General features: G+C 34.9%; 1 protein-coding gene across 1 annotated transcript in view; it reads right to left on the bottom strand.

Annotated features, from left to right (window-relative positions):
• Positions 1–15,589, bottom strand: part of BRDT (bromodomain, testis-specific) — a 40,858-nt gene that overhangs the window by 13,699 nt on the left and 11,570 nt on the right. Inside the window, exons 8-13 of the mRNA XM_010860506.1 lie at positions 15,135–15,307; positions 14,769–15,058; positions 14,567–14,680; positions 14,007–14,150; positions 6,657–6,715; positions 3,064–3,235 (exon numbers count right to left, since the gene is read on the bottom strand). Coding sequence (XP_010858808.1) covers positions 3,064–3,235; positions 6,657–6,715; positions 14,007–14,150; positions 14,567–14,680; positions 14,769–15,058; positions 15,135–15,307 — 952 coding nt within the window. The remainder of the gene's footprint in view (positions 1–3,063; positions 3,236–6,656; positions 6,716–14,006; positions 14,151–14,566; positions 14,681–14,768; positions 15,059–15,134; positions 15,308–15,589) is intronic.

Genomic DNA, 15,589 nt, shown 5'->3' with positions numbered 1-15,589 from the left:
CTCAAACTCACGTCCATCGAGTCGGTGATGCCATCCAGCCATCTCATCCTCTGTCGTCCCCTTCTCCTCCTGCCACCAATCCCTCTCAGCATCAGAGTCTTTTCCAATGAGTCAACTCTTCGCATGAGGTGGCCAAAATACTGGAGTTTCAGCTTTAGCATCATCCCTTCCAAAGAAATCCCAGGGCTGATCTCCTTCAGAATGGACTGGTTGGACCTCCTTGCAGTCCAAGGGACTCTCAAGAGTCTTCTCCAACACCACAGTTCAAAAGCATCAGTTCTTCGGCGCTCAGCTTTCTTCACAGTCCAACTCTCACATCCATACACGACGACTGGAAAAACCATAGCCTTGACTAGACAGACCTTTGTTGGCAAAGTAATGTCTCTGCTTTTGAGTATGCTATCTAGGTTGGTCATAACTTTTCTTCCAAGGAGTAAGTGTCTTTTAATTTCATGGCTGCAGTAATTTTGGAGCCCAAAAAAAGAAAGTCTGACACTGTTTCCACTGTTTCCCCATCTATTTCCCATGAAGTGAAGGGACCAGATGCCATGATCTTCAGACTCATTCAAATCTCTCACATTCAAAATTCAAAACAAAATAATCTCTCTTCTAGTCTTACAAAAACAAAATACCTATCTTTCTGTTTAAAGCCATAGCCATCTTCCCATTCTCTTTACCAACAAACTTCCTAGTAGACTGGTTTACATTCAGATTCCACTACTTCTCAATTTATAAGAATCTGCCTCTGCCTGATCACAATGGCAACAAAAGAAGCTTTTGTAAAAGCAAAAGAAAAAAAAACAAAAAACCCGCAAAAACAAAAAACCCAGCATATCACATTGCCAGTTGTAACCTTCTCTCCTTATTCCTCATGGTATTTTAATGCTTTGTACTGGACTGATAACTGTGATGATTTCCTCCTAAAATGTATCTGCCAGGTTTCAATATCTATTTCTATTATCTATTCATTTTTCCTTTTCCTCTAGGTTTTGATTACCTCTTGTTTTAACTTATTCATTTTTTTCTACTTTTACTGAGGGAGTCTGGTTACCTAGAATTTGTTCTTAACCTTTCTCTTCCTGCTCTGTATCTTTTCCTTCATTCTTATGGCTTCAAACAGCTTCTATATATTCCTAAATATAGTTCTTGTTACACCCTGTTAGTTCCAGAAAACTATTTCTAGTTATATATTTCCAATTAGATATTCTGCAATATCTTAAATGTGGTGGTGCTAGTGTTAAAGAACTTGCCTGCCAATGCAGGAGACTTAAATTTAAATGGGTTTGATCCCTGGGTGGGGAAGATCCCCTGGAGTGTTGAGGATACGGCAACCCGCTCCTGTATTCTTGCCTGGAGAATTCCATGGACAGAGGAGCCTGGTGGGCTACAGTCTATAGGGTCACAAACAGTCAGACACAACTGAGGAGACTTAGCACACAAACATGTCTGAAATGAAAAATCCCTTTTATTTTCAAGCCAGCTATTGGAAGACACTGATTCTAATAAAGCTTAGTAATTCTGCCACAGAAATATCTAATTTAGCCACAGCCTTTTTGTACTTACTGCCTTAGTTTTGGTCATCATAGTTTCTTTCCTAGACTACAGCACTCAGCTTCTTTACTTGGTCCCAACTATATCAGAGCATCCTCATCTTAGTTCATCCCCTATATAGCAAGCAGCAATCTCTTCCTAATGTAAAATCTGATTTTGTCATGCTCTTGTTTGAATCTGCTCATTGTGTGCAAAATAAAAGATCCAAATGTAGCGATGGTATTTAAGATAATATATGACTTAGAACAACTACCTCTTCAGTTACTCTCCTGAAGACCTTAAAAATATTTTTTTCTAAAAAGAATGGATATAAATATTTCATATTTTGGATCTTATTTATTCTTCTTCCTGGGATACCCCCCAGTGTTGCCTCTGATATTTTCTCCCTTATCTCCACTCCTCCAGTCAAGAGCTATAACTCAAGTTAAATACAAAATGGAATATCTAACACAGAACAGTAGGGAGCTTTTACTAGAAGCAATAAAGGAGGACCATCATGTTCCTCCTAATCTGTGCTTCAGTAAAACATCTTAGAAATTTCTTCTGCTTTGGAGAAACTTCTGCCCTTGGAAGGTCAAATGGAAACCAGGGAGCAGTCTAGACAGAAGGAGACCTGGATATGGTATGTTCACATCTGCTTCTAGTCTAGGCCTGAATACATTTATCAAGGTTCAGGCACCCCATTAGTTGGGCTCACCACTGTCAGAGAAGCATCCCCCTGTGTCATACATCCCCAGGAGAACCATGATGAGAAAGGCGATACCTTCACTTCTGACAAGACTAACAGATGAGACAATGATAAAGTCAAATGAATCTAACTATAAAAATTTCTAGTTTTGGAAGATGTTTTTGGTAAATGGGAACTACCACTAGGCAAGTATTTCTAGCTCAAGTTTCTTTAACTGTAAACTGTTTTTAACGTTTATAACTATTTATCTACCTCTAGAGTCTCTAACAATCTTTTCCCCATTCTAATCTACCTTTCTAACCCACAGAGACATCATGGAAATTAGAGCAACATTTCACAAGTCTGCTCAGAGCTTGCTATGTCTGACTCTACGACCCCGTGGACTGTAGCCAACCAGGCTCCTCCATCCATGGGATTCTCCAGGCAAGAATACTGGGGTGGGTTGTCATTTCCTTCTCCATGGGATCTTCCCAAACCAGGGATTGTACCCGGTCTCCCGCACTGGAGGCAGACACTTTAACCTCTGAGCCACCAGGAAAGCCCATGAACTACAGCAGTGACAGGTTTTTATGTATGGCCCATATGCCAGTGTATATACTCTATATGAAAGTAAGTTGTGTGTGAACTGTACATACAATTTTCTTTCATTCAAATGTAATGAATACATTTGGGTATAAAGGAATATGCTTCAGGGATTATTTCTACCCTAGAATTTACTAGTTATGATTTTCAGTATTTCAGATACATAATATTTAGGATGACCTTGGCATTTTCATTTAGAAGTCAACTGTTCAATCACAGCTATTTACTCATTAATTTCTTACCTAAAAGAGGCAGAATTTGTAAAGGTGAAATGTTTTCCACACTCTGTGAATGTTTTGGTTCTTGATGATTAAACACTAATTGGTGGTGGTTTGGTGGTGTTCCATTTGAACATGCAGTCTGATGAACCAGGCTAGTTACCCCAGAGGTTGTATCTTGCACAGAAGACTTTACCTGTTAAGACAGAGTTAAACAAATCTTTCAGAGCTTTAATCACAGAAGAAGTATAAGAACAACAACAAAAAAATATAAGAGAATAGAATATAACTTAACACTGTCTTTGAATATGTTATTAAAGTCACATAAATTTATAAGGCATAATTATTGCTATCTTACAAATGAGAAAAGGTTTAGAAAGATTAAACAACTTGGCCATTATATAGCTTTTAAGTAGAGTCAGTCATTAAAGTCCATGGTCTTAAGTTACTAGCATACACAGACTTAACACATATGTTATTAAACAGTGCTGCCTATTTTCAAAAGCTTTCCTGTGACTTATTGAAAATAAAAACTGAGCTTTTATACCAAATCTTGGATGGAGGAGCCTGGTAGGCTGTAGTCCATGGGGTCGCTGAGAGTCTGACACGACTGAGCGACTTCACTTTCACTTTTCACTTTCATGCATTGGAGAAGGAAATGGCAACCCACTCCAGTGTTCTTGCCTGGAGAATCCCAGGGACAAGGGAGTCTGGTGGGCTGCCGTCTATGGGGGTCACAGAGAGTCGGACACGACTGAAGTGACTTAGCAGCAGCAGAGACTAATCCACTTTCTTTACCTCCTTTTCCTTAGTGAATTAGTGATATAAATGGAGGGTGTGTTTATTAAAAAAAAAAAAAAATCACATGGTGGTTGATGCACAGATTATCAACAAATTCTGATTGAGTATTCTGTTAACTACTTATTGGGATTCCCTTGTGGCTCAGCTGGTAAAGAATCTGCCTGCAATGCAGGAGACCTGGGTCCAATCCCTGGGTTGGGAAAATCCCCTGGAGAAGGGAAAGGCTACCACTCCAGTATTCTGGCCTGCAGAATTCCATGGACTATATAGTCGCAAACAGTTGCACAGGACTGAGCTACTTTCACTTCACTAACTACTTATTAAGAAAAACTGTATTATAATAAATATTTATTTAATACTTGGGTGAGCCTTTTATATAGTTAATTCTCACAATAATCCTATGAAAAGAGAGAAAGTGAAAGTAAAACCAGGGTCTCCTGCATTGCAAACGGATTCTTTACCAGCTGAGCTACCAGGAACGCCTATAATCCTATGTTAGTTGCTGTCATGTCCGACTCTGCAACCCCATGGACCGCAGCCCACCTGGTTCCTCTGTCCACAGAATTCTCCAGGCAAGAAAAATGAAGTGGGTTGCCACTTCCTTCTCCAATAGTCATATGAGTTTGGTATAGTTATTATCCCCACTTATAGTTCACAGAGGGCTTGCCTGGTGGCTCAGATGGTAAAGAATCTGCCTGCAATGCAGGAGATCTGAGTTTGATTCCTGGGTTGGGAAGATCTCCTGGAAAAGGGAAGGGCTACTCACTCCAGTATTATTGCCTGGAGAATTCCATGGACAGAGGAGCCTAGAGGACTACAGTCCATGGAGTCACAAAGAGTCAGACACGACTGAATGACTTTCATTTTCACAGTTGACAACAGGACTTAGATGTAACTTAAATGTTCATATTTATTCAGTGGCAAGATAAGTTACAGTGCCCAAGCCCAGGTACCTTATCTGCTAAACTACAGACCCCTCCATTGAATAAAAGGGTTAGGATTATCATTAGTTGATAAGGCATAAATGAAGTGTATGAATACTTATGCTAGCTTGAATAAAATTAAGGCCATAGGAATGTTTATCTCAACAATAATAGAGACCCAAGCCCAAAGTTTTAAAGTCAAATGCTGAGATTTAAATCAGCAAAACATTACTTTATGAAACACATAAGTATGTACATTTATTCATTATTCTATAAATATACTTTCTTTTTATGTCTTGAATAAGCATTAAATTCTTCAGTGAGTGACACTGAGAAAAACTTGGTCACAAACAGATCATAAAGATAGCATTCTATGTGCTATATTGAGAATTATTCCAAAGTTTGTTTATAACTTGACATAATTTTGTTTCCACTAATACCTATGGCAAGATAGATCATCTGGATCTTCTTCCCACTCAAAAACCTTTGAGAGTTAATGCTTACCTAGCAAATTAAATATTAACACTTTATCTAGGTGTACAAACCCACCCCCCATTACATCTCCAAAGACAACTAATCCCATACAAACACCATCTGCTACCATATTTCTCTGAACACACCTCCTATGCTTTTTGACTCACTTCATGCTACTACCTCTGTTTAAAAAAAAGTCTCTAATCAGTATGTCAATATACTAACCATTTCTTCCCTTTCTCTGTAATTTAAAACCTATTTTAAGCATTTCCTCTTCATGTAGTATATGTGTGTGTATATAGATATATATTCCTCCTTCATTTTCTCAATAAATTATGAATATAGATGATTACAGCACTAGCCATACAATCTCTTTAACTGTGTGATTATCTGTCTTATTAAGAGCTCCATCAAGATAGTATTATATTGTGTTCCCCTTGGAGTTAGATATTATTACATAAGCTTATGATCTAATAAAAGGGGTGTTTGTGCTAGTTGCTCAGTTGGGTCCAACTCTTTTCAACCCCATCGATGGTAGCCTACCAGGCTCCTCTTTCTATGGAATGCTCCAGGCAATAATACTGGAGTGGGTAGCCATTCCTCTCTCCAGAGGATCTTTCTAATCCAGGGATTGAACCCCAGTCTCCTGCATTGCAGGTGGATTCTTTACTGTCTGAGTTACCAGGAGCCCCTAATAAAAGGTGTTAGTTGCTCAGTCGTATCTGACTCTTTGAGACCCCTATGGACTGTAGCCTACCATGTGCCTCTGTCTGTGGGATTCTCCAGGCAGGAATACTGGAGTGGATTGCCATTCTCTTCTCCAGGGGAATAATAAAAGGTATATACCTATAATTCTGTATTTGAAATGGGTACAAAGGATTAAAAGTTTTATGAGGATGACAACTAGAATTAGTAGTAAAAGATAAAATTACTTTTACCCTTTTCAAAGCATATCAACTACTAATCAAACATAAATGTGCTAAAATCAATAAATGGTAATTATAAGTTTTAGAAACTCTGACTACCACTGCCCTACTTGGGAATTTTTGGGGAGAAATTCCACCTTACTGTGCACACCTTACTGCATGCATACGGGGACACCAAGACTCTCCTTCTGTATTTAGAGCCTTAAGACTTAGCCAAAACTATAATTTGTTCTACTTACAGTTTGATGTAATATTAAAAAAAAATACATCTATTAGAAAAATGCAGCCAAATCATTTCACTATTCAATCTTTTTTATGAAGAAATCTATGAACATCTAAGTGAAAAAATGAGTGACAACACAAAAAAATAAGAAAAAATATTTTTTAAAAATGAGTGACAACTCTTCATTTAAATAAAATCAAACAATTATAACCATTTAGTTATAACCCATATAATCTTAAAATTCTAAGGTAAAATGAAGAATTAACTTACCTGTAATCTCTCTTTAGGAGAATCATTCTGTTTTACTCCAGTAAATTTAGGAAACATTTCTGCAAATGTATATAAAAATACTTTAATATTTGCTAACTTAAAAATCATCTAAATTGTAGGTCTTGCATATTAAAGTGATTTTAAGAAAACGGTCAACTTCTTAAATCAAGAAATTCTTACACTTACCAGGTTTCCGCCCTCTTGGAATCAGTCAAAATTTCTAAAGAGATACTTGCTTTGAAAAGGGATATTTTCTTTTCTACCTAATGGAATAAATATCTCCTCACAAATTTCAACTTGGATTATTAGGCAAAAAGAATGATGTGTTACTTTAGAGTAAACCCCTTGAATAAGTGATAGTTTAAAAAGAAACAAGTTACAGCAGAGATAAGGGTTTAAACAAGCAGTACCATTTATACTAAAACCATCTTTTACCAAATAGCCATTAAGAGGCTTAATTAAAATAATTAAGAATTTACTGTAAGAGAAAGGAATGTATCTGAGAGAATACAGTCTTATTAAAAGTGAAGCTATTTGATTAGGCATGATAAAGTCTGCTCTGCTTGCTAAGCATTATAATAAAGATCCCATCTAATTAATACTCTATTTACTTCTACGCTATCTGACAGCCTCAACTACATAGCAACAAATGGCTTTTATAGTACTTCCTTTACCTTTAGAAATACCTTTACAGGGGACACTGGCAGTAGAGTAGATATTAAAAGAGATCTCTCTGACATGGTGTTCATAAGTTCTTCTTTCTTGATCCTACAATTCATTTTGGTGCTATCCTCCCCAATCACAAGCCTAAGTCAGTGTGGTAAAGCACCAAACTGGTAGTTAATGCCTTGATCCATCTCTCCAAGCCAGCTTTCATGAGCCACCTGAGCATCATTTGCTTCAGGCTTCAGAGCACCAAGGCTGGTCAACACCAAATCTTATTCAAACTTAACATTCTAATTTTAATAGTTACCTTCTGCTTCCTGAAATGCCATCAGTTTCCACTGGATGTGTTACTGTTCTTTCCTAAAATGTTTGATGCTGGACATTGTTAAAATTGCTAAATGCCACTCAAGGACATGCTTTAATTTAAAAAATTTAAGTATTTAAAATGACATGAACCATCTTAATATCACTCCACTAAATATTATTTTAAGTGTTAGGGGTTAGGTGGAAAGGGAAGGCAAGAAGACAGACTGCAAAGACTGAGGGTATAGATTCAGGTAGCTTTCACATTTAGGAGAGAAATTATGATTTCAGCTTTGAACAAAAAAACAAAAACAAAAAACAGACTTCATTAATATGATCATATATGTACATCCATATATCTATCTTAATTATCCAAATATGCACCTAAACAAATTATTCAATGATATAAACTCTTAACTATAACAAAAATACAACATACCACATTAGTGTTGTGATGAAAAATTTAAGGGCATTATCTTAGTTTTCTGATATAAAACTAAAGCTCACAACTATTACAAAAACTATCACCTCAAAATCTAAAAACATGAGCAAAAGGCATCAAAGAATTTTAATTAAAAACAAACCCAACACCAAGTACAGGATGCCTCAAACAAGTCTTACAGACTATAGATATATGAATAATGATAGCCTAAAACTCAGTGTTTTGCTTCTCCTTCTATTCTTACATAGTTGACTTTCCAGAAACAAAAGTGCATATTTCTGTTTGTTTATAAGTTCCTGGCCTTTGGAATTAAAAGGCAAATATATATATTTTCACTGTCAAGCTTAAGACCACATTTCAATAAATGAAGAAGCCCTCCCAGGTCTTAATAAAACTGAGCACTACAGTGACAACATATACACTTGTCAACCAACTTTTCCAGGGAACTGTGATAACATACCTACCTTATGAGGATCCAATTGGATAAAATATGTTAACTACTGAACAAATGAATATTTTGCACAGTATATAATGTGTGCTATTTTCATATTTCCCTAAAAACTTCAACATAAAACTCTGATTGAAAGTTTTCACTTCCAACTAAACAAATTTTAATCACAGAATCAAAAAGAAGAGAGATCTAGGGTTAACTATTTGATTGAAGGATTTGTTAATAATATCCATTATCTATCAAAGCACTGAGATCAATGCTCCAGAGATACCAAATATTATCAGCAAGCCAATACTGACTTAAAAACTTGATAAACTGAATATGAATATAATACCATACATAATGTAAAACCAGAATGTAATACCATTATAGCAGAAAAAAATTACTGAAGATTTTTAAATTAGAAAAACAAATCACACTTCTGTTATAAAGGACTGGGTACATAAAAGTGATTGGAGGTCATTTCCTTATTTTATTGGAAAGAAAGCATATCCAGAGATGTTAAATAATCTGCCCAAGTTTATCATATAATATTCTATGAATAAAAATCAAGCACTGTGAACAAAAAAATTTTGCCCCCTTTAAAGAATGTTTTGAGCATTTTCATCTAAGTGTGTGGTACTTATTTTAATATAGAACAAACTGATTATAAGCTGTCTCTTCCTTTTACCAAAGTCATTTTAACTAGAGTTACAAAGTGGAAACAAACAAAAACGCCTAGATTGATGGTTCTCAAACATGGCAGCACATTAGTCACATGGATCTTTTGACACTGTATTTATCTGGTCCCACTCTCCAATTCATATCTGGACACTATTTTTAAAGTTTTACAGGTGATTTCTAATGCACTGCTGCCAAGGTTGAAAAACATTATTCTAGACAGCCTGTTTATTCAGTAAGACCCAGTTTTTAAAAGGCACATGACAATTTATCCTATTTCTGAGACTCCTGGCTCAAGTACAGGCCTCAATATGTACAAGTTTTTAAGCAAGCCTGGGTCCCTGAATTTATCCTTCTGGGGCTTTAAAAACACCTTAATTGATAGGAAATTAATGAAAGTTTAAAATACTTAAATGATGAATACTAATCATTTCTCTTAAACTTTCTAGCTTGAATGGTGAAAAATTACTCCAAACTGTCATTTCATGGCTTCCCTGATAGCTCAGTTGGTAATGAATCTGCCTGCAATGCAGGTGATCCTGGTTCGATTTCTGGGTCAGGAAGATCCACTGGAGAAGGGATAGGCTACCCACTTCAATATTCCCTTGTGGCTCAGCTGGTAAAGAATCCATTATTTCATACTTCCTGTATTTACTAAACCATCCTCCCCCTTAAAAGGTAAACTAAAATCTAAACTTTAACCAAGGTTTTCCTTTCTTCCTTGCATGAAAAAAATAAAAACAAACTGCATCATTGTCACTTCTACAGAAGACCTGGCTTATGTAGCTAAAATGAGAAATGATTCTTTTATTCCTACTTTTAAGTCAGTGTAACTAAGAAAGTTAAAAAAAAAAAGGAACAATTGTTACTTAAGGAATTTCATAAATTTCACTTTCAGAACATTACGCTGAAGCCAATAAAAGCAAAAAATCCAAAATATGAAGTGATAAATTCATTTTGTCTTAATCAGGTAAAGAACTGTTGCCATAACCATTCAATTTCTTTGTATATAACTGTTTTAACAATTGAAATGATAATCACTCCTGAAAAATATTATATTCCACACTAGTCAGGTATTTGAGCTAAAATCTGGACAGTTCCTAAAGGTATTTCCTACAAAGTTAGAATCAAAAAAGCAGTATTATCTATGAGCTGCTCCATTTGATGGTTTCTCAGTATTATTAAATCTGTTAATACTCCTCCTTATTACATAACTCAAGATAGCCAACCTTTGTTGAATATTAAAAAAACTCAATTGCTTGTGTGTACATTCTAGTACAGCCTAGTTAACATAGGATATATGCATCTGGAATTCATTTATACTGTCAAGCCTATTTGTATCTTTTGATCTGCCATTTGATGATATTTTGAGTTATGAAAAATAGGTTTTATATTTATGCCAATGTTTAATCACTGGCATAAATATAAATGGGATAGGATTTATTATTTTTTTTGTCCATGCCTCATGGCTGTGGCATCTTGTTCCCTGATCAGGGATAGAACCCAGGCCCTTGGCAGTGAAAAGTGCAGAGGCCTAACCACTGAACTGCCAGGGAATTCCCCATCATTGTTCTTGACTTATCAGCACATGATAATTTGCATATGCCAAAGTAACTGAAGAAGATAATCTAAATGGCAATATCAAGTTACACTGAAATTTTCAATTAAGTACTGCTTCCAGCCAATAGATTTCTTATGTTTTTCAAAGATATGGAATTTCATGACAGCTCTATCTTAGAACTGATTTAATATCTGGTTTGAAATAATAATTAAAGAATTATTAAATCTTTCCTTGTAACTTACTCCTCTTCCATTTAATTAATCCAATTTCTTTAGCCTAAGCAGAATTAGTCCATTTTTTCAAACATGCATAAAATAAGACTTAAGATTACACAGAACATAACACGGAGAAGGCAATGGCACCCCACTCCAGTGTTCTTGCCTGGAGAATCCCAGGGATGGGGGAGCCTGGTGGGCTGCCATCTATGGGGTCGCACAGAGTCGGACACGACTGAAGTGACTTAGCAGCAGCAGCAGAACATAACAATTTAATGTGGAATAACCAGCTCTACCACTATCTATAACCTACAAATGTTTTTCAGATGTCACCCTTAAAACATTTTAATATACCTAGAAGAGAATAATACAGCAGTAAAGAAAGCAACTCATAATACAAGAAAGCTATAAGGAGAACTTTAAGTCAATACTGTTAAGGAATTTAGAAATTAGAGATCTAATTTAGAGATCTATTAATTTAGAAATCTGTCCTTGATAACAGAAATTGATTGTGACTTGGTTAAGAAAACTGCATATGGTCTCAAGTTGCTATAAAAATCCAGGAAGACAAGTATTAAAAAATAGATTAAGAAAAATTACTGGAGATCAATATTCTTCTATCAGAGAAGAATTTATCCCATCCAAGTACTAACCAGGCCTGAACCTAGTTAGCTTCTGAGATCAGATGAGATCAGGCGCATTCAGGGTGGTATGGCTGTAGACCAGAGAAGAATTTCTCAGAGAAGCTTTCAGAAAAGATGCCACTACTAAAATTTTGAAGAAATGAAATTATCTTCTATGTCCTATTTTGAATAATCCAAACTCTTATTTAACCCTAGTTCTGATAATTGAGATATTCCTTTTTAAAGTTTCAGCTCTTGACAAATCATAATAAATTTTAAAGTTACAAAGTCTTACTTATATTTTCAGTTAACTTTTACTAACATATCTAATTTTCACAAATTATTATTTTCTCCGGATCTCCATTTCCCCTCACCCTGAAACTTAAGACTTGGGATTTGTCCATCTGTTTCTTGATAACATCATGTGCAGAATTTAAGAATGATAGATACTTTGCTTATTTTTACAATAGGTATAGCTAAAGATATAGCCTGAATTAATTATTTTTCACAATTTGCAGTGCTTTTACTTAGTTTTTGTTGTTCTCAGGAAAGTTAAAGAAAATGTTGGTAACTTATACACTAGAAATCAAGAGCCTTACAGTATTTTTAAGGGTACAACTGAAGTTAATAGGAGAAAAGGTCCTATTGCTTCATTTACTATTTCATTAAGCAAAGTTAATTACTGCATAAGTTAAGCATTGCATTTGCAACTTATATATATTGTTTTTCCAATGAAGTACATAGTTGGTTTATAAAACAATGAAAATTTCAAACATAAACAAAAACTCTTATTATCCTATCATTTTAGAAGACAAACTGACCTTAGTGTTATAAATCTATACACTCTTCATACAGTAGACGGAAATGTAAAAATTTGCTTCTTTGATTTTAACAGGTGTTTTTAAAAACACTTCGTTATTTGAAAAAGATGACATCAAACAAGAATGTCAGTCATAAAATAAAAACTCAATAGTGCTTTAAAATTAGAATTCTGAGGCTGAGTTATTCTGTTTGAAAGTTAGGAAAACACATACTACACTATTTTAAGAACACAGTAGATGACATTCTTTCCTTCAAGCAACATATTGTAAGATTCTATTAGAAACTGATAATTCACTGAAGCACTCTGAAGTACTTTTCTGCTAATACTCACGGTCTTTATTGATCAGTAGTCAATATAAAATTAGATAATTTAATAAGAGTTTTATCCTATAAATAAAAGACAAAGTGCTCTAACTTCTTAGGCAATAAATGCTTTATTAGATGAAATTACAAATGCTAGTCACAATTTAAAATACTTTAAAGAGTTTTTCAGCATGTTTTGCTTAAAAGTCAACTACAAGGAAATAATGTATACGGAGTCCTAAGTTATTAAAAATTTTTCTAGGATGACAAATTTCAATAAAAGTAAAAATTCTGTTTATTCTAACAGAAATGTTTACCACTATATACTTTATAAATCTAAAACAACATGAGCCCATCAGCACCACAAACTAAAAAGAACCAGAAGTGAAACAATATACTGCAAGGCAGCAGACTCTTAATACCAGACCAAAATAAGAAGGATATTCTTACAAATGGTAAGAATTCCTGATGTGACAACATTTTGTGTGGGATGTTTTAAAAAGAATTGAATCTCATGACAAACAAGAAATGTCTTATTTAAAATAAAGCAAAATTTGAGGCCTAAAAGTGTCCTATATTTGAATGTGCCTTTTGGTGAACAATGATGGAATGCCTCTGCCAAGACCATATCCTGAGGGCAGCAATTACCTGTCAACTACATAAATGTCAATGAAAGAGTACAAACAAAACATGAATGAATAAGTTAAGCTTGATATAGTTGATGATAAACTCTATGAGGTAATATCATACTTTAGCATAACTGAGAATCTGAATTTAAGGTATATTTTTCTACAAATGGAAGATAACCTACAGTGAAGAAAACACTGAAGTGAAAAAAAATCTGCTTTACACCATTTGTAGGATGACTGGTTTCTTAATTCAAAATGATTATCCAATTCAGAATATATTGTCACAACACTGCACACTCCAACATTAGAGTGATTTGATATATCAAAGTAAAAGATGTCCTCAAATAATATTTTATTAAAAGATCAGCATTTTATTCTTTGATATTTTTGGTATTATGATATGAATTATATATTGATATTATCCCACCTTTAGTAAATTATTTTCAACAGTACAAGCTTATTTTCAATATTACAAGCCTGTAGGTCACATATGTATAATAAGAAGTTTCACTTTACACAGTATCTCTTTTAAGAAAAAGTTGTAAGACTGTCAACATGCAATTAAATAAGTGTGGCATCCCACTGTAGATTCTGGGTAAGTAACAAACATTTTTTCACACTGTACATCTCAATAATTCATGAGAAATATTTTCCCACAAGCAGAAGTAAGCTAACCTGATTCGGAATCACTGCTGTCTGAAGAACTTGAATCACTGCTACTACTTTCAGACTCTGATGAACTACTGCTGCTGCTACTGCTGCTACTTTCACTCAGTCGGGAACCACTTCCAATGGCCTTGGTTGATTGAGTTTTCTCAGCTACAAAATAAGAAAAGACATTAAAAATGGCAGATATTAAACTGTCACAGGAACATTTTAAAAACTGCTACTGGGACTTTCCTGGTGGTCCAATGGTTAAGAATTCACCTGCCAATGCAGGAGACACAGGTTTGATCCCTGGTTCCAGAAAATTCCACATGCTGTGGGGCAACTAAGTCTGTGTACCACAACTGTGTATTGAGCCTGAGCTCTAGAGCCAATGAGCTACAACTACTGAAGCCTGCGTGCCTAGAGCCTGTCCTTCACAACAGTATAAGCCACCGCAACGAGAACCCCATGCACCGCAACTAGAAGAGTAGCTCCAGCTTGCTGCAACTAGAGAAAGCCCATGCACCGCAACTAAGACCCAGCACAGCCAAAAATAAATAAGTAAATTAAAAAAAAAAGATACCTACGTTTTGTTTGACGTTTTCTAGAATTTAACTTATTATTGACATCCAGTAACCGCTTTTCCAACTCTAGTTTTTTCTCTGAATGAAGTTCTTCTCTTGACTTCATTGTTCTCTTACCTATGTGATTTAGAAGGAAAAAAAAAAAAGTGAGTACAACCAGAAGAGTGAGTACAACACAAATATTAGACTGCTTTCTAATACATACCATTAGGTTTTAGTGATCTTTTTCTTAGACATCCAGCAACATATTTTTGCAGTTCTCTCAGTGTTGATGATTTCAGTGTTTCAAAGTCTATCTCTATTTCATCAGGGTTGGAATTTCTCAATGAAGGCTCTCTGGATTGTATTATATGAACGACTCGCCCAAGTTTATCTCCAGGGAGTTTGTTTATATCCAAACTCAACTGTCTTTTCTCATCATAGTTCATAGGTTTTGCATTATCTTCATCTTCAGATTTCATAGTGAAGACCTGTGGTTTCTTCTTCTTCGGCAGACTGTAACAAAAGTTAAATTAAATCAAATGTATTTCAGATAATGTTATCTTAATAAGGCATCATTAAAGATACTTACTTGCGCTTGGATTTTTCCTTTAGTTTCATTTGCTTAAACTTTTTCCTTGGATTTTCATCTCTGTTATCAATCTTTTCTTTTTTCTTTTCCCTTTTAGACTTCTCATTCTTTCTCTTTAGCTTACGAAAAGGTACTTGGGACAAAACCTGTAGCTGTTGATGAACAGCTTGAAGCTAATAAAGGAAAAATGCTTTAAACATTAATGATTCTAAATAAAGAGAGCAGAAAAAAATGAAGGCACTCAAAAGTCAACAGTATCCTTTATGAAATTCATTTACTTCAGACTGATATTTCATTTCATAAATTCATCATTTTGAAGGGTGTGTTTCAAAGAATATTATATATTTAACCCATACACTTAAATATTCATCTAAAAACAGACCAAGAATCATTATTTTTCCACGTAGTCTTAAGTCTTAAATCATTGATTTTTCAGGATTGAATTCATAGCAGGT

This window comes from Bison bison, unplaced genomic scaffold, assembly GCF_000754665.1.
Source record: "Bison bison bison isolate TAMUID 2011002044 unplaced genomic scaffold, Bison_UMD1.0 scf7180017864466, whole genome shotgun sequence".
NCBI lineage: Eukaryota > Metazoa > Chordata > Mammalia > Artiodactyla > Bovidae > Bison > Bison bison.
The sequence above is the reverse complement of the archived record's forward strand: the minus strand, read 5'-3'. Positions and strand labels throughout refer to the sequence as shown.